This window comes from Stigmatopora nigra, chromosome 8 (genome assembly GCF_051989575.1).
Source record: "Stigmatopora nigra isolate UIUO_SnigA chromosome 8, RoL_Snig_1.1, whole genome shotgun sequence".
NCBI classification, from domain to species: domain Eukaryota; kingdom Metazoa; phylum Chordata; class Actinopteri; order Syngnathiformes; family Syngnathidae; genus Stigmatopora; species Stigmatopora nigra.
In genome coordinates, this window is record NC_135515.1 from 10932527 (window position 1) to 10953143 (window position 20617).

A 20617-nucleotide genomic window follows, 5' to 3' on the forward strand; every position below is an offset into this window, starting at 1 on the left:
CACCTCATTATAAATATTAAAATTGAATCCAGGCGTACCAATGTTTTTTTTCAAGGCCAATATGTTTTAAATGTATTTTTTTCAACCGTATTTTAAAAGTGATACTGGATTTTAATTGGTTGATGAATTTTCTTTGAATGTATCTGTTATTTTAGTTTTGTTATTTGTTCTCTTTGGAATTTCTCTTCATTTGAAGAGGAGTGGTTATATATATTTTGTCAAGGGTACGTGAATGTGCATGTCTGTAAAAATGTTTCACAAACAACTCATGAGTTTGTTTCAATTCCTTTTCTGAACTGATTTCGTGGGGGTGCTGGAGCCTATCCCAGCTGACTTAGGGCCAGAGGTGGGGGACACCAGGAATCAGTGGCCACCATTCACTCACACTCATACATAGGGGCAATTTAGAAAGTCCAATCAGCCTACCATACATGTTTTTTTTTGTGAAGAGGAAACTGGAGTACTTAGAGAAAACCCACACAGTGCAAACTTGACACAGGTGGACCAAACTGGATTTGAACCCAGAACCTCAGACCAACATGCTATCTGCTCGAGCCGCTGGGCCACCAAGGTTTTGAAAAAAAGGGCCTGATGACCAGTTTGCCCACCTCTGCCATGGTCTCATAGAACCAAAGTATATACTACTTATGCATAAAATTATACAACTGTACAGTATATATGGCAGCCCGGTTCACAGTTCTCGACAAATATCTGGTGAACAAATATAATAGTAGCCTGGTGAACAAGTGGTTTTCATTCCAACTCAACAAGGATACCTTTTGCAAGTGCAATCAGTTAATTAGAGTCAGGTGCTACTTATTTTAAAGACGCCCGGTTGGTTAAAATGTTGGTACTGGATCTGTTGGAACAAAAATCAGGACCCACTGCGGCCTTATGTGGAACCGGTTTGAGACCACTGATCGAAGGTCTTTCCTCACTGGATGGTAAGCTAATTGTACACTCTACATTGCACATAGATAAGAGTTTGAGCATGAATGGTTGTCCTTCTATTGGCTGGCATGCAATTCATGGTGTGAAGTCACCTGGGATGGGCTCCAGCAACCCCTATGAGCTTTTTGAGGATAAGTGGTTCAAAAAATGAATGAATGAATGTTGTCTATGCTTTCAGAAAGAGTTACACTTGACCAAAAAAATAGTTCACAATTGAATAAACATTCTTATTATAAAAAAATGAAAAGAAAAAAAATAATGCTAGAATTTAGAGAATCATTGTTCTTTTGTATGGACAAATCACATTTAGTTTGGCTTGCAGTACAAATTTTATTGAATTAACAGGAATAAAACATTTGTTGCTGCATTCATGTGATCTCCCCACATGCCTTATATTTTGATTTTTGAATGTGCAGACTTTTTGAAAACCCCTAATGCATGGATCAAAGTTGCAAAGGTAACCTGAAGCGTCAGTTTAAATAGCTTCAATCGGTTCTTCGGTGCTGCTCTCTTAAAACAAAACCAAGCGTCTGCTACGTGACACTAATATAATTGTTGTGTGCTCTAGTGTTTGATCCTCCTCTTAACAAATGGAATTTGTTTGGCTTGATTTGATTATTTGATCCAGCATAGATTTGTGCGAGCAGGAGCATATACAATGAAGTAAAATGTTTTGCCGTCAGACAGAGAGGAAACTCTATTAGAGGTGTCTTAGACTGCAATGCTGTGCTGCCTCAGATGAAATGCTTCTCGGGTGTTAATGCAATTCTGATTTTGCTTTGCCCGGAGACGTGTTACCCTCTAGGGTTTTAAAACAGGTTCAGCAAACCAGGAAAACAAAGTCTGGATCTAAATTATATAATAAGAATGGTGGAAACTTTGAAGAGCACTTCCTGATGTGACATAGTAATTTTTCTTGGGTCACCAGAGAAAGATGCTTTGTAATTTTGTTAATGTTCTTGTGGAATAAAAATTGCCATTTACCCAATGCATCTGACTTTTAGAGTGCCGCTTCGGGAACTTTCCCATATTTAGTCAGGTTACATCGCACACTGTTGTTGAAGAAAGGGAAATTGTAACCAAACAAAAGACAAGCTTTTTAATTTGTAGGAAACGTGAAATATTTAGATTTATTTAATAAACATTATGATATATAATTCTGAAATTTACAGTTAGCCTTTTTTCTTTGGTCGGTCCATAGGTTTTGTGTACGAATACGCACGTAGTTTGTTTCAAATGTGGAAGTAAGATGCAAAAGTGCAAATCTTTAGGTCCTGAACCAGATATTTACCTAAAGGATGGATTAATGCTTAGTTGCTAGACCCTCTCGTGGCCTTAATCAAGTCTGTATTTAGTGTGGTCTGCGACACACAGACAAAGAATAATTATCATTGCATCAACCCAATGCATTTTACTTTCCCACAATATTGAACCAATGGTACAGACTAAGTGATGTTCATAGGAACAAAGGTCTCATTTTGCAAAAGAAAATAGCATAATTTCAGGTTAAAACAACGTCTTATTTTCCTCCAAATAAGAAAACTATCAATGAATAATTAGCCACCCTGAATGAATGGCCTCCAAGGTGAAATGAAACCAATATCATTAAAAAGAAGCTGCTTTTTTTCTGAGTCCATTAGAATTAGCTGTGCGGTAACAGTGCCTGCTAATGTTGTTCACAAATATCAGAATATTTCTCATTGATTGTAAGATTGTGGAAACACTTTGTCCCAGTTGGAATTTTTGGATTTCTTAAGATTCTTCTTCTCTCAATGTCAATGCTGAATCTAATTGTCTTTTACTGTGTTGAAACTGTTTGGCTGCTCTATCCAATATACCTAATTTGAAAAAAAAAAGACTTGTCAATGCCCCCTTTGGCGTTCTGATATCTTGGCTGACGCTACACAAATTATGTCTAACACAAAGGATTTTGGGAGTATTTGATGCCAAGTTGGTTGTTGGGCCCAAGAGTGTGTCAATTTTTTCGTGTACCTGATTCCGGGTTTGCATATTAACATTTTTTGAGCAACCGTCTTTAATATGAAAGTTGTTTCAGATTTCAAAGCTAGAATCTTGCAAACGACACCAGCGTAGAGACAACACTCTCGAGTTGAAAGTTATTGTTTTATTTATTTATTCATTTAACTTGAAGCCATACAACACAAACTGCTAAGTATGAAAAATCCTATAAACTTGTATTCCATTTTTTTTGGAGTTGTCGGGCACCCTCTCTCTGAACATCAGGTTTGCGATGCTTGAGGTACTTTCAAGAAGTCACAGCATTGACAAATTTTCAGCCAATCATGAAGGCATTTTTTGTTAAGAACCATGGAAATAGAAAAATAAGTAACATTTATGCAAGGTGATATCATTACACTGGCATCTATCGAAAGCTTTTCACTTCTTTGTTTTCTCATAATATCTCAAATGTTTTTTTTACAGAATTAATGTAGAGAACGCTTTCAGAGAATTGAAAAAAAAAGACTGCTTTGCTAAGGTCTTGGATCGTACACTATATGGGAAATCTTTTTTCATTTCGACTGCTTTTTTTGATGAATACTACTGACTGTGTTCCAGGGGAAAAAAAAGCTACTGCACAATTGTCCTCAGATTTATATTACAGTAAAAGCACATCCGTCCCACCCAAATTAGTGACCCATTATAGCCCCTTGAGAGTTCTAAGACAAACAGTCATGCTACCTGTCACATCATCAGCTAGCCCAGATCCACAGCAGATCAAATACAGGTATGATTTATGTCCGCTGTCTCAGCCTGCTCACGCTAGGTTCTCCTACATTGAAGCTGTTGGCAAAACCAATGGCAGAGGTAATTTGTCTCCTTACATGTGTAGGAGGTAAAGGTCAAAGGGCACTCACATGAAAATGACCAGACCTGACTTAATTGTTGTATCTATTGGCAGTTTGAGACAGAAAGTCTGTCTGAAGGTCTATCTGTCTATTTGTCCATCTGTCTGACTTCTGTCCTGGCGCCGTGTTGTGTGTCATTGGGTCGAGACCCTTTGGCTGCACACAGCCATTATGGGTACTGATCTGATCCAGCAGGAGCACAGGGTTCACCGAGGGGCTCTCTCAAGGCCAGATGCTATCATTATCACAACACACAGCCAGAGGGGGAACCTCATCAACGGTCCTTCATTGTTTCCGCATTTGCTAAACAAAATGTCACTTCATCATAAACCCTGAATTTTCTTTACATGGAAATGAGGTCCTGATATATTATACTGTCATTGCTTTGCCAAAAAAAATCTGCAGCAGACTAGAATGTCTGACAAGGTTAAGCTTGTAAATGCGTTGAGAAAGGCTTCCTGGGTGTGATTACGTTTATCATGTATAATTAGGAAGTTCTGTTCTGTCTACATGTGATGACCCTTGACCTTGAATGGGACACTTTTAAGGTGGTATTGCCAGACACTCACATCTGATGTCCAGGTCATGGTACCCCCACAACCAACTTTGAGCTTTTTTAATGCTAATACAGAGTAAACGCATATTATGGTGTTCATTTTAGAGTTGAAAATGAAACAGATCTGCTGGCAAAATTCCACATATAATAATCCTAAAAACATCCCTTTTTTTTTTTTTTACACGTGATTATTCACTTTTCAAATATTTCCCTTTCTGCCCCAATCACTCTTTGTTGCTTCATATTACTATTGCATTTTTTCTTGAACTTTCTTTTCACTCATACCCTTTTGTGTTATAATTCCCACCTATTATTTCTGTCCCGAGCACTCATTAGTCATGTCGCTGTCAGCCGCCAGCTGCAGACACACAACCTCATATACACAACCACACGTCTTCCTGCACATACACAGGTATGGAAGTCATCAAGACAAGGTCAGAGGTCTGCCTCATTACCCAACTCCAGCAAAAACTTTAGGTGTGTTTTATGCACTGCTATCAGACAAGGAGGACAGAAAGAAGGTGTAGTTTAAAAGGACAGTTCCAAGAAAAAAACATTTTCACGAAGGACTGCACAGCATAGTAATCTCTGTGCCATCAATCCACCTGTTTATAAAGTTCTTTGAATGGAAACAACATGACAAACTGATTTTTTGGTATTTGAGGGTAATAAAATAGTTGTTTTACAGTAAATTTGATACTGTATTTAGAATGTATGCATGCATACACACAGTCATTCATTTTCCAAGTCGCTTATCCTGAACAATTTTGTGGAGGGGTGCTGGAGCATACCCCAGCCAACTATGCGCACTAGGCAGGGGACACCCTGAATTGGAAAGAGGAAATATACACTGTAGAAATATTTTTTTGTGGCTGAAGGTATGACAATTGTAATGTTTTTACTAGTTTTCTGAAGCCCAAGAAGCTTGCTTTTGCAGCAAGGAAGAATAAAAGTCACTATTTTTGTTGAAATAAAACAGAAATGTCAACTGTTAAACAATTCAATATATATTCAAATAATTGTTAACTCATGGGAACATATATTTATAAGAAGTTATAAAATGTCCCATGCCAGTGTTCTTAATATCTATTTCCATTCATTGGTTTTGCTAGCTAATTTTGGTTGGAAATGCCCAAGATGGCTTTTTGTCAGTTATCTTAATTGGGCAAAAATATGGGAGAGGTTTCACAATTGTATTTCGTAATTTATGAAGTATAAGCGATGTTGATTGGCTTGCTGTTTTAGATTGTTTATCCATGGGCTTGAATAGAAATGATTAACATGGTTTTATCTCATTAAAATACACAAAGTGTACGTCATATACTTTTTTGGGTGTGGTTTTCCAGCAATCTTAGTGGGTTAAAACGTGGAAATGAGACTCCTTCAAAATGAGTTGCTGCATCTCAAGTGGCTGACAAACAAATAAAGATATTTGGTTGCTGGTTGCCTCTCAGCTGAATTGTGTGGGAAGGTACTTGAATAATGAGTTTTATGTCTCTTTTAGGATGCCAAATTCAAAGCCACTCATTTTGTAAGTGGTTTGCCTTTCATAGATGATTGCATCAATCAATGAACTGCATATATTAAACTTAAAATCCAATGCTTACTTATCCTATATAAAACTACAGACAATTGATTTTAATGGCATTCGTCTTTAAGTGCTGTCCAACAGAAAAATATTGATCCCTTTTTTTTTCCCTATTCTCCCATGCACACTCATTCGTCACTTTTCTCCAATGGGTACTTCACTCCGTACTTCTCTTTGTGTCTTTGAAACACAAACACAGTCATACAACTCTGCACACTTAATATAATGCTGACGTGACTAAATGCAAACCAGGAAAACATGAGTATGTTTTAAGTTCAGCTTGTTGGGTCCGTAGTGTGTGTGTGTGTTTGGGTGTGTGTATATGTTAACGCAAGAAGTCAGCTGGGAGCAGTCAGGGGGACACTGCCAATGTAGACTGACGGGGGACATAAACACACAGTAGAATGGTGAAGGGCCCCATTGTCTTCCCTGCTGCCACATAACTCTTTCTTTCTAATGAAATGATCCATTTCCCTATGTTTGTCCAATTGCTCATTCGGTCTCCTTGTCTATCACCCTGTTTGGTATGTCTGTCTTAATCCTAAAATGTATTTGTTTTCCTCGGCATTCATTCACCTTTAATCTTAATGTAAAAAATGCTCCTATTCCAAACCAATGCTTGGTAATCTTTAGGTTTGATTACATTTTCGTGTGAATAGGGTGAAGTATTGTTAAGTTACCATTATATATGAATATATATCTCATCTCATTTAATTTTCTGAACCACTTTATCCTCATTAGGGTTATGGGGGTGCTGGATCCTATGCCAGCTGTCTCTGGGCCAGAGGTGGGGGACACCCTGGATCAACCCTGCACACTCACACTCATACCTAGCGGTAATTTAGAGTGTCCAATAAGCCACAATGCCTTTTTTGGAATGGGGGAGGAAACTGGAGTACCCGGAGAAAACCCATGCAGGCCTGGGGAGAACCTGCAAAGTCCACACAGGTGGACCGACCTGGATTTGAATCCAGAACCCCAGAGCTATGAGGCCGAGGCGCTAACCACTCGCCCAATAAAAATGATTATTTTTTGGATGAGTTAATTAGCTCCCTTGTTCTTAATTTTGTGGCCAAAGAGAGTGCCAACAAAAGAGAAGTCAGATTCTGCACTGGCTCGTTGGATTTTTAATGTATATAGTCATGCAGAACAAACAATGGATTGATTAGCTTTCGTGTTGTGGCTGGGCTCCAAAAGGAGGTAAATGCGTATATCGGTTAGAATAAAGTTGTCAGTGACAGTGATGAGGTGTGTGAAATTATTTGGAGGGAAATGAAAAGAAAATGCAAACGAAAGAAAGCAAGATATAGGAGAGGTGCAGAGGAAATGCTGGACGTGCTTTTTGAGATTTCTTTACGCATTATTCAGCCTCAGCTTACAACTTTCCACCCATTTTATTTTTACACCTGTTCCTGCATGTACACTTCTCAAACCCATTGAGAATTAATGGTAGAAAATCTTGTTTTGGCTGTACTCATATTAGTATTTCATCAGAAATATCAGCTAAAATGTCAAATTAATATTTTTCAAAGATTATATGACGGAATATAAGCAATAAAAATACATTTATGCAGAAGTTGCTATCACAGGGAGAGTTGTAGTTACTAGCATTCGTCATGAACGCTTCAATAAATACAGACAAATTACATAACCGTGTTATTTTTAAATGTGATGGACAGTTCAATCAAACATTTATGAAGCCTTAAGGCTATACTGCTTGGAGGACATGTTTCCATAACTTGGCCTCTGCTTACACATGTAACCAAACACGCGGTTGCAAGCACACACACACTAGCTGAGATGCGGATGTTTATACAATAGTGAGCCAAACAAACCAGTATTAAGTGTGAAATGATTCTAAAATAATATAAATATCTACAAAACTCATAGCAAATCAACACACTTTGCTCCTACTTGTACAATGTGTTGGTCTTGATATTAAGAATATAGTACTTATATACTACTTGCCTATTCATAGTAAGAACTTGAATGGAATCTGAAGCAGGCAAATGTAAATATGGAAGACACTTAGCTTTAATAAGCATAATAATCATTGTGGTTGCACAACAGTTTTTCACACAATCCAATCCTTCTAACAAATATACTTCATGCTGTCAACAAAAGTCCTTCAAATCATAGTAGATAGACAATATCATTGAATCAAAACAATAATAATTTTCTATGGCTATCTACCCTAACTGTCTAGCACTCCCTCCCAGTTGGCCGTGCATTAGCGTTTGTATAAATGCATCATATATAAAGACGAACAATAGTCGAGGAGGGACAGATGTCATTGGTCAGCATAGATAAGAATGACAAAGCGGCACACTAAGCCACATCACCAGCAGGCCTCTCACCTGCCTGTCCATCACACGGGCGCACTCAACCATCACCGAGCAATTGTGTGATTCCATGCGTGTGTACGCGCCTACGTGTGTTATTGATGCTTTTTGCCTTTACGCCAACTACACGCCCACATCAAGCTCTCTTGTCGCACCTCAGTCCGGACTGTCACGGAAACATGAGGCCTTTGGAGATAGCAGCCACTCTCCTGGCCAGCCCGCGGCTTCTTGGACTGTCTCTTTTCCTCCTCCTTGAGCCAGTCACTTACTGCTGTGGGAAAAGCAGAGGAGATGAGGCCTTAAAAACAGATCATTGTCCGCCTCCTAGATTAAAGCCGGAGAATGTGCGCATTGTCCACTGAATGGCTAAACCTTCCTGCTGTCACTCAAATGCTGCTCTAAGCGCTACTTCATGTCTAAGAGGCTTATCTGCAGTGAAAGGCCCCTAGCTGCTTTGGAGAGAGAGGACGTAATGAAGCGTGTTTTTTCTTCTCTCTCTCTGTAGGGAGAAACCTGCTGCTGAGTTTGGTAGTAAGACTAGGGCGGATGGTGGGGGTCTCAGGGGGTGGATGCAGCTAGTGGGACAGCTGCCGCAGCCCTCCGCCACCACTCCCTTTTAGCCCAACTGCTCCTTCTAACTGCCCTTTTGGAAGGAATTGTCATTCATCTAGTCTCACATGAGAGCCAGCACGGCATACGGGCATGAACGAATGCCTTGCCATTCTGTTAGGGGCTTGCTGTGGGGGTCTTCTGTGGGCTTGGAGGTATTTAGCCGGCGTATCCAGGGACATGCCTGTTGTACACACTCAGCAGCGTGGGGATGATCAGTGCGCCACTGATGTACTCCTTGCTTTGTGCTATGCTGATTGAGAAGGGGAAAGTTTAAGTGGCGCTCTCATTAAGAACTGGGCGATGACCATGCTGGGAGTGTTTGTTAAGCCTTGAGGCCTCGCAGCCGCTCGGTGCTTATACAAGACATATATGTAATTACCTCCAAAGTGCAGTAGCAAGAGCTTTTGTTTTGATTGCGGTTTCATAGTAGGATTAGGCAAAAACTTTACTTATGTATGTATGTGTATGTAGGATAAGAAGAAAGGTCATTTGTTGTAATTCGCTACCCTTTTTTTGACTGAGTTCAGTTAAAGTTATATAATTAGTGTTTAACAAACATTTTTAGGGGGCATTCTGTCATTTTGGGTTATGTTTACATAAACAGTTTCTTTTATTAAACAATATTTCACTCGATTGACAATTCAAGATCACAAAAGCTGCATAGAAAAATTAATGCATATGATTTGAGTGTGTAGGAGAGTGCAAAATATTTACTTAATTTCATTCCACATTTTCATTTTCTAGATGTCTAGTATAAGGTATAGCAAATGCTTCCTAAAAACTTCAAGTTTGTACTATTTTTTGGAAATGGCTGAGAGAAATATATCATGAAATCCTTGTGCACCAGTAGTTCATTTTTCAAATACAAATGAATATGTCAACTCTAAAAACTCTTTCTTCTCATACGTCTTCACTACTTATGATCAAAGTGGTTATATTGTCATCAAGATTTTTTGGCTGGTTAGATCTATGAACAATGTCCAGAAAACATTTATAAAATGTTTAAGCAAAAAGAATTTGGATGTGGTTATATTGAAGTGTAATAGAGACATAGAGACATAGAGACAGACAACCACTTCAACGAACAAACAAACCACCAACGAGTGGGAGTCGATCCCACTCTGCCTGCATCAAAGTCAAGTGAAAGAACCACTTTACCTGATATCTAGTCAATTAAAAAAGTTAAAGAATGCTTCATCTTACCTATGTGTTCTGTTGAACACATTGCCAATGTTCTCCAATGTCTGTATGTTAGTGAGCTCTAATAACTACCGAATTGCCATAAATGACATTCAAATCATGATTATTTTGACCTTACCACAAATTTTCATAGAAATGGTTTATGTCCTAATGGGGTTAACAACATCTGCCAACATTGCACTTAATTTTCACAAATTGTTACTGCTCTTTGACCCTCTAGTATTCATGTGTGCTACCAGACCCACCTGTTATCTCCTAATCCTTGTGCAGCCCATGTCTTAAAAACAAATATAAATAAATCCAGGACCATGTGAAAAACATAGTGATTCCAAAAATATTGTGTGAAAGATAAATGAACGACCTTAACTACTTCCTTGGCATCAATGTTATGAGTACATACATTACATTATTGCTGTGATGAGATAGACCTAAGCTTTTATTCTGTTAATATGACCTTTGACCTGGGCATATTGTTGGTTCAAGCCTATTTTGTTATGTGTTGAGAGGTCGAGTGTGCTGGAGAGCCTCAGACTCAACCTGATGAATTGTCTGCTGGAGGGTGATAGGGATGCTAAGTGGTGTAGCCCAGCTGCTACGGGTGTCCCAGTGGTCCATTTACAGCTCCAAGTTCATGCTGAGAGATGGTACATTCCAACAAGATGAAGGGATGCTACTCTGGTGCCAGCATGTTCTTGGTTTTGTCAAAATATGAAGGTCAAATTGTAGAAACATTCCTCTTTTGGGGGAGGATGTCCTAATGTTGACCTGAAATATCCCATGGAGTTCTACCATGTTTTATGGCTTTTGAGCAGAGACAGATAAGGAAAAGCAAGAGATCATTTTCTTTGAAAAAATATGTTGAGGCTTTATCTATGTTGTTGTTGTTTTTTTTTAACCATTATTCAGTCCCCATGTCTGTTTCTGTCCATCTCAAAGGAAATGAATCATAGATGGAAATGATGGCTACATCTCAGTGGTTCAAATCAAACAATGTGTGCATGAACCAAGAATGATAGATGTCACATGGTATGAGACAAGACTGGAAGGTTCTTTTTCAGTAAACATTTAAAAGAGTGGAGAACCGTACAAAAGCATTAAGAAGGAGCTGTTTTGTTGCCCCCTTTTTAACTTAAATAGGCAGTCTGTCCGACCAAGGCCTTGGCTTCAAAGTATTATCCCACACATGCAATTACCATTTCTATCAACTGGGTAGAAAGATTATGCTTTTGGGTGTTCTTCTGCATTTCTTCCAGTGGCTTCACTTGGTGAATGTGACACGTTTTGTGTCTCCCACCCCCCTATTGAATCTAGAAGTTCTCTATTCCCCAAGAGAGCTGAGGAAAGTCCTACACGAGGCCTGAATAGACACTAAATCTTTCAAGGTTAGGACTTAACCTTCTCTCTCTCTAATTCATCTTCAAACTTTAGTGTGAAACCAATCAATATCAGATGATTGGTAAACAATGTGCAGTGCCTGATAGGCAGGTATCAAGGGTCCTCAATGGGATTGCAAATGCTTTATGTATCCCTAGTCGCTTTTCCTTTAAAGCGCTGTCACAAAAAGTGAAATTACCATTCAGTTGGAATGATGCCATTCATCTTTGTCAGCACGCCAGGCGCAGCACGCAAGTCGCTCCCCTCAAATTAATTCCTTGTTTTGCCTCAGCTGAATTTGCCCAAATCCAGGAGGATGGCTCTGTGAGCAACCTGCCTTCATTCTTTAATGTTTCAATTCCAGCTGATTTCACAATGCGAGAGGCCCCTCAGTTTTATTTGCCTAATGCGCAAAGGAACGAGATATGAAAACATTTTGTGAAAATTAGATAAATATCGCTGCAAGATCTCAACTACCTGACAGGATTAGGAGAACAAAAAGCTAAATAAAACAATAGAATTGGAATAATATAATTGCCTTACCGGCTCCAAAGAGATATTGATTTGCTTTTTCATGTTTTGAAAAAGCTCCAATGCAAATAAAGTCCCATAAGCAATGTAGAATGACTCCTTTAAGGTTTTATTTCTAGAAAAATATGTACTTATTAAAAGTCTGGCTTAAAATTTTTGGACTTACAAGATCCACAAAACAGTCAGGAAGGTTCCATTGGTAAAGAAGACATTTCTTTCACAATTAATGAATGAAATCATCATCTTACTGAAAAAATACTAGAAATTAAGCCAAATGATTAACATTTGTTCAACCTTTTATTTTCTTCCACTAAAATCAATGCAACAAATTAAGTAACCGTGTCCCGTTTGATTCTTGTTGGCACTCTCTTGGTTATTTTTGCTATTTCAAATCAATGTATTTTTTCCCCAAAGCATAGACAGCAGTAACGACATTTTAAAGAGAGGGTGGCCTCCTCCCTTGCTGTCCTCCCTCTGTCAAACTAATGCTAAAAACGGTTGCATGGCTTTTTGGTTAAACTGAATGACCAGTGATTTGTGATGTTTTTGTTTATGGAACATGGCTTTCACCCCCTATCTTATCTGTCAGGAGATGGAGAGTGTGTTTGAAAGATTTTATTTAGATGTTTGCTTTTTCCGTCACAGAGAATAACAGAGTGCATTTACCGTGAAGGCACTGAGGCCCAGAGATCTGAGGTTTCTTTATTCATTCCTGCCGATGTGGAGACGACGACTATGTGTCCAATTCCATGTTTGAATTAGTCCGACATCTTGGTAATTTATGTATGTGCTACAGACAAGAAGAGGGAAGCCATGGGGAGATAAGGAAGGGAACTCCTAGAGATAAGTGGGTCAAGCTAGAGAGACCCTTCCTCACCCCAGACACCTGCACCTCTCCAAAGTTCCCTCTTCAAGGATCACTTTGTCCCAGGGTTGGTCTATTGTCTACTCAAGTGTCCTCCAGGCTTTCTCTCCGAATACCACCCTGTGCTTTTCCAAGTAGATTGCCCAGAAGAGAGACAAAACAGCAGATTCCCAACTACCGGCCCATTTGCATTCCCCTGCCTTTGGAAGATTAAGTGGGAAATTTTGGTTTGATTCACTCCACTACTCTTCATCCTTCTCCCGAGTTCTACAAAATTAGAAGATGAGGAGGGTATGTTAAGAGGTTCAAGGGGTTGTCTTGTTCGAATAGTAATTAGTGTGGATCCCAGAGGTGTCTCTTCTCTTACGTCTTTCTCCACAGTAGTCTCTCGGTATGATTTCCAAGAATATTATCGGAGAATATGGGTTGATTGCCACCTTCTTTTGACTTTTTTGTAGGATGGTAAATGGTTGACTATCTTTTAGAAATCTGACTGAGCCATATCAACAACATAACAGCAAACAGTCTACTTCACAATTCAAGTAAGAACATTATGATGGATAAAAGCAAAATTAAAGTTGAGGTGAGATGTCAAGCATAAAAAAATGGGGTTCTTCATTGATTTTTTCACTTCCTTAAAGTTCAAAATGTTAGCTCAAAATTCCCACATATCGTATCATATCTGGAGAGTCCCTGTGTACATACATACTCCAATTCATAGTCCGGGTGAGGCCAGCTTCAACGCTTACTGTTGTGGAGGAGTTGGAAGCGATTAGGGAGAAATATGCACGTCTCCCTGTAATGTCAGTAATAGGCAACAGCACATCAAAGTCCAGGCCTGTCAAAATGATCTGGATCAAACTGCCCCCCATCTGGAAGCCATAACTGACTTTTCACTCATTTAAACACTCTTAAAACACACTGAACAGACATAGAACTCCTGTCTCTGCTCACCATTAACGGCAACTAAGATCAGCACCCTTTGCTCGGTGTTTGTGTTTGTGTGTACGATTATTTTAGTCCACACATCTGTGATAAATACAAAATGTGTGTGTGTGTACATATATATGTAAACACACTGTATTTTCTGCACTATAAGGCGCAACTTCACTGAATGACATATTTTAGAACGTTTTCCATATATCAGGCGCACCGCATTATAAGGCGCTACAGTTAAGGCTGGGGTTATGTTAATATGCTTCCATTAGACTGTAGTGCACTAAAGGGAATGTCAACAAAATAGTTAGATAAGTCAGCCAAACTTCGTTAATAGATTACAAATCAGCTTCTTGACAACTCCATTCACTCCCAACATGAATAAACAACTGTTTTATTATTTTCTCAGAGGTAAAGCATTAGTATTTTCGTGACACAACAATAGTTGAACAGCCAGGCAAATGCGGCATCCAACATGTCCACACTGTCATCAAAGTCGTCATTTAGCAAGTCAGCAATTCCTGCCTGTCATCCACTGCTCTCACGCAGTTTGTCGTCTAGCTTTGAATGCTCTGTTGACGCCAACATCAGTTCTTTTGGAAATTCACCCTCAATGATGGTGAGCACTGAATTAGAGTGGATTGACAAAAGAACTATAGTTGCGGCTCAATATTGATCCATATATAAAGCACACTAGATTATAAGGTACATGGTCAGTTTTTGAAAAATTTGAAGACTTTTAGGTGTGCCTTATCGTGCTGAAAATACTGTTGATATATATATGATGCTCATACTGCAAGGGGTGTCTATGAAACTACATTTGCAGATGCATCAATCAGCTATTTGCATTCATTATTTACAGCATATAAAAAGAGTTTTAAAGCCAAGTTCTAATATGATTCCCAAATGTAAGTGATTGGCTCATTTTGACTAAATTTTGGAATATATTTTCTATCTGAACATAAATTAAAAATGCCCTTTAATTTACTTTGAGCAAACATTTCAGACTGAAAGTGTTTTTTTTTATTGTCATAACCTTTTTCATTGTATTTAAATATCAAGTATTGTAAATATTTGTGTGTATGAAGGTTTTGTGAGTGTTCACGCTTGGTCTGCGTGGATGGGTTGCATGTTGAATATGTGCATTAGGAAAGTGAATAGTATTTGCGGTATTATTTATTATTATTTAACATTAGCATCTAGCGTTAAATTGCTAGTGATTTAAGAGTTATATTTAAAGTGGTGATGTCAGCAGGCAGTCTAGGCCCCTGCTGAGCCTGAACAAAGAGCATCCCTTCTCATCATATCTCTTCAGACGCCAATACAAAAGGGCAACAACCTACAAAATGATCATGTTCCTGATGTTACATTTCTAACATAAATAAGGTTTCCTTAATATTTCATCTATTTTACTTGAATGATTAAGTGTCAGTGCTTTGGGAAAGTTTAATTATAAGAATACAATATGTTTTGTTCTGCTTATTTTTGTCATTAATTGATAAAAATATATTTGAATAACCATTCTCTAACAGAACAACAAGTTGAATGATGTCTAAAAACTTCAATTCAATAAAGTGAGCAGAGTTGATGTTATGAAAGGAACACATATTTAAATTGTTTTTAGTTTTTTCTAACAATCTATAATGTTTTTTTCAAAATTGAATGAGAATCAATGATCTTTAAATTCTTTAAATTATTTAAATTCTGCACATTCCCAGCAAGGAATTGTCTCATCATAGCATCTTAAAATAGTTATAATAAACAAGAAAACGTGATTTAAAACACAACAAATCCTGCCTCCCCATGTATTCTGAGCTGCAGTAGTGAGCGACCAGTCGTTTGTGGTTTTCCCATGACTGAAGCGAGTGGTGTCATGATGATGGATGGGGCCTGGTTTGTGGGGGCTGCCTCTTGCCCTCCTCGTCTGGGATGTCCCATGGGCTGACACTGAAGATATTCTGCCCGCTGGCATAAACGCAGACAACCATAGAAAAGGCCCAATTTGAACTCTCCGCTGTGGTGCAGAAAAACAGAAGTTCTGTAACCACAAGGCAGAATTGTTGCACACTCCTCTCTTTCACTTTCACTGTTGATTTCTTTCCAGTTAAAATAGTGCAATTAAAAATAAATTATGCAATAAATAATTTTAACAAAAGAAATTATCCAATCGGAAACATCTTTCACACTTCTCAAACTAAATCTGCAGATGAGCTCATACTACTGTTGCATAATATTTTGACCTAATATGGGTAATTGCCGCATACTGAAAATTTCCCTTCTAAGCAATAGTACATTTCCCTTTATTTGGTGAGGCTTTGTTAAAATGTGTGAGTCATGTGTGAGTGTGTGTGTGTGTACTGTTATGTAATAAATCAACCATGATGCAAAACAGAATAATAAATGGTTGTACTGCTAGAACATCACAGGCCACTTCCATTGGAGTGTACAATGTACTTATGTGTACCTGTTTAAAGTACACCGTATATAATGTTAAGTCTGAAATCAGAGGATTTTAATTTTAGTATTGAATAATATCAAATCAATCATTTCCTACTGTATATGTTAACTGTTCCGTTTTCCCAACCTATTAACCAAATGCCAAATACTATAATAACTCATTTTTTCAAACACATTCTACTTCATGTTCTCATTTAGTTGTAACTCTACTTACAAATGCCTAAATGGGTACTAACTTTTCAAGTTATGAAAGCTTTTTATTTGCAAATAAGTGATACGAGATCCAAGTTACAAAATCCCTCCAAAACATCATTGCATTCCCTATATCACTTATTTTATTTTGAAATTGTCGCAGATGCATTGCTTCTTACTCCTTGCTACACTCTACTGGGCTCTCATTGGCTGTCTCATAAGAACAACTTTTGATGTCTCAATATTCTCTGATGTCATTTTGACCGCCGACTGTAGTCACGGAATTCTGATGGTCTTTTTTGTTGTTGAGTTTTTCCAAGTGTGGTTAAAGCAGTTTCTTCTATTTTTAGCATCATGCCTCACAAGAAAATTACCAGTATGAGAGAAAAAAGCAATGTTTGGCATGACAAAGTCATGTGCGTAACAGTGGGTAGAGAGAAAGAACCAATCTTCCGTCTGTGATTCTGTGATTGTAGTGTTGGTGAATGCCGGGTGGTCGTGCGGCAGCATATGACGCAGGAACAGTTCCATCAAAAAGAGAATTGGCTTCGACATCATTTCCAAGTGTTTGGATGGCTTACTATCCCCTTAGTCTTGAATGGCCAAGAGGCATCTGGCCTGCTTAGACCGTCTCAGATCAGAAACTTTGAGGAGATACACCTTGCTGGCCTATTTATCTTTTTGTGGTGGCGAGTTGATGAAGTTCACAGCTTTGGCACAGACACAACGTAGTAGTAATGACTGGTGTCATCCCTAATTAATAATTTACTGAACCAGAAGTTGCTGCATATTCCACATTTTTTTTAAGGCTTGGGTTATGTTTATTAGTAGTAGGAGTAGTATTAATTTTATGAGACTAGAGGTTATTTTCTTCTGTCTTAACATTGACAGATCACCTGCATGCAACTGACCATGACCTGATAAACACTTCCTAACATGTTTTTAAACAGGATATCTTTGGGAAATGTCAATGCTAACAATGACTCTTGTCAGTTTGTGAAGAGGGTTGAAAGTGGAGGTCGGGCAAAAGTGAGTAAAGTCTATTTGGTGCTGTTGGAGTAATGATACCTTTTTTGGTAAAACACTCTGGCATACTAATAAATCAGCACCCTCACAGTTTTTTTGGAATGGGTCATGTTTTTTTGGAGCTGAATAACATCCAAGTTAACTTTGTAACATCTGATAAGCACTGGCTAATGTGATGAAATGTATGCCTTGGCAACAATACTAATAGTGGATTGTGTGAAGCTGTTTTAAGTGCATTCAACTGTCAGCTCTTATTGTAGTGTCAGTTCTGCCTTCTAATTAGTGTCCTCAGCAGGCAGGAAGTGGGCCTGGGCTGGACTAATCTGTCAGTGAGGCCAGTCCATCCTTGCCCCAGCGACTGTTTCCTTAGATAAACCCAGACTGCTTTATCTACGAGAGTCTTGAAACACCGGGGGTTTGGGAATCCCCCGGCGATTCTGTTATTACTCGATGGATCTGCATTTTACACACAGAACGAAGCTGTGTTTAATGTTTTTAAAAATGTGTCCAAGAAGCATGAACGAGTTCTCAGCTCCTGGTATCAGATTGCTGAGATGACAGGTGTTGATTGAGCATAAGAGGGAGGAAGCATTGCGAAAGACACTTCCTGGCAGACAGTTTTATCAGCAAAGGAGCGAAAGGGTCAGAGTGAGGGTGGATGAGGTTATCACACCCTGGTAGTCAAGTACTGTATGGTGCTCTGAGGCACAACATTGACTTGCTGACCAAGGTAAAAGTCATTTTTATATAAACACACATGAGTTATAGAGAAATGGCCATATATCAATTACAAAAGGCTTCCCTCCCTCTCCCCTTGAATGTTAGTGTTTGGCAAGTGTGGAGTAGTTCAAGTTAAATATCGTGTGGGGAAAATTGTGAAGAGACTTTGCCATTAGTATTATCAATCCATGCTTTTTATCAGCGGTATTGCAAATGAACACTAACATATTCTTTACACTGTGTCTGAGTGAGATTTAAGACAGGTCATTGTGCCAATACACATTATCAGTAACCCATACCATGACACATATATGTATCTAGTAGTTACTTTGCTCAAGGCAGCCTGGTGCTTTGTAAACTATCTTCCCAGCAAAACAGTAAAAAAAATATTAAATACAATGGTACCTCTACTTATGAAATTAATTTGTTCCATAACTCATTTTGTGACTTGGATTTTTGGTAAGTAAAGCAGTATTTTATATGTAAGTTGTCTAACTCATTCCAGGATTGAAAAGAAAACACCAAATAAGCCCTTTAAAATATTTAGGTGTCCCAATTTTGTCTGAAAGATGAGATAAACAGAAAAAATAGAAAATAATTATCTATCAATGTATTGAAATAAATAACAAGCATGCAAAAACATGTTATATTCATGCAGGTGCATACGGGTAAAAACAAAGCAAACGAACACATGCAGATAAGCACACATAAAACAACCTTATGAATTCAAAACAACTGAGCATTAAATAGAACTTATTATATCATTCATGGCTGGGTTTCGTAACCTGGATAGAGAAGCATTTGTAAGTAGAGGTAAATTAATCCCGATTTAAATCTCGGTTAAACCTTTTAGTGTTGCGTCCTTGCTTTGGTTTGAGGCTTTTTTCCCGACAGTCCTAAAAATTAAGAGTAAAGTTTTCAATGAAGACACCAAATTGCAAAGAGTTATATTCCTACTTTATCCATTATCTAAATCAGGTAGCTTTCACCCACATCACCTCGTCAAGGTTCTTGTGGCACCCCAAAAATACTTGCTAAATAACTGGATACAGTTTTAAAAGTAGTTTTGCTTCATCAACGCACAATTGAGAAAGCGTCATAGACGTTTGAACTTCATCCACTCTGTCCTCCCCTCACTCTTTTTCCTTTCTTCACCCCCAGCAGAGTCCAATTCCTCCACTTGAGCGCTCAGGGCTAACCATGGGCTGATTAGTCGTGCACCCCCAGCCGAGCTTTGGAGAGGACTCTGCAGTGGGACAACTTCAAATGCACCTTGCTCCGTCCACCCCAAATAAAACCTGACTGGTCCTAATGGACGTGTTTAATCTCCCTAGGTTATTTGAAGATTTATCCAGTGTGCCTTTGGCCCCAGCAGAAACAAATTCCTCTTGCTTTGTTGATTAAACCATTCCCCCTCCACTGTTGCTTATCACCCAACAACGAGCCTCTCTTTTTAATTAAAAGTGAGTCACCACAAGTGTGCAATTAACAGCTGGTAATTATAGAGTTTTTTAGAAGTGCAACACTCCACCTTCATTTCAATTATATAATGGACAAGTGGCTTTTTTGATCTCCCAATGAGTGAACTCTTGTACTATTTGCTTAGTGGCAGATTTGGGGGGCTAATTGTGGCCTGTGTTGGCCCCCTTTGCCGATGATTGATGTAAGCGCAGAACGAGGCATATGAAAAAGTGAAACACTCCATCAGTAAATGCAAATGACACCTTGATGTTAATGAGTAGACGATGGCCCGACCTGGCTAGTTATGTTTCATGTGAAGAAAAAACAAGCATCCACTCTGCCTCAAACTGATTACTGGATTTGAATATGAACGTTTAATTAAATGCGTCTAATACAGTTTGTTTTGGAGAATGACATAAAACAGCTAATTGCTTGATATTTAATTTGGATGGCCTTTGATGGTTACCCAAGCAGAAATTAGTTCATCACACAAGTGTAGAAACATTCACTGCTATCCCAAAGGAAGACGACTTCATTTAACTCCAGATAACTGACGAGAATGGATTTAATGAGCAATGCAGTCTTTTGAGGAGATAAAGCGGAACACTTGTTCAGTTTTAATTACAATTGATTTGCATCTAAGTACATGACAGTTGCTTTAAAAGTTGGTCGTTTCTTTTACTCAGCAATGCATCAATATGGGGGAAAGAGGAAAATTATTGATTTTTGCATAACATGAGGACAAAAAATATTAATTGCCTACCGTGCTTGAATGCCTTTGATTGTCCCTTGTTTTTCACCGATGGATAGTCAATGCATCAAATTGTTCTGAAGTATTTTGTAAGGTGCTCGTGTGAACTATAATTCCTCGCTTAAAACGCAACAGTATAAAAATGGGAGTTGCAAAAAGCATACAAAAATGTTTTTGTTGTAGTTTTA

At 38.4% G+C, this 20617-nt stretch overlaps 1 protein-coding gene across 6 annotated transcripts in view; it reads left to right on the forward strand.

Moving 5' to 3' along the window:
* The first annotated feature begins 818 nt into the window (after positions 1-818).
* Positions 819-20617, forward strand: part of mecom (MDS1 and EVI1 complex locus) — a 116154-nt gene continuing 96355 nt past the window's right edge. For all 6 annotated transcript variants that reach the window (XM_077722952.1, XM_077722954.1, XM_077722955.1 and 3 more), the window contains exon 1: positions 819-944. In XM_077722952.1, coding sequence (XP_077579078.1) covers positions 845-944 — 100 coding nt within the window. In that variant the 5' untranslated portion in view covers positions 819-844. The remainder of the gene's footprint in view (positions 945-20617) is intronic.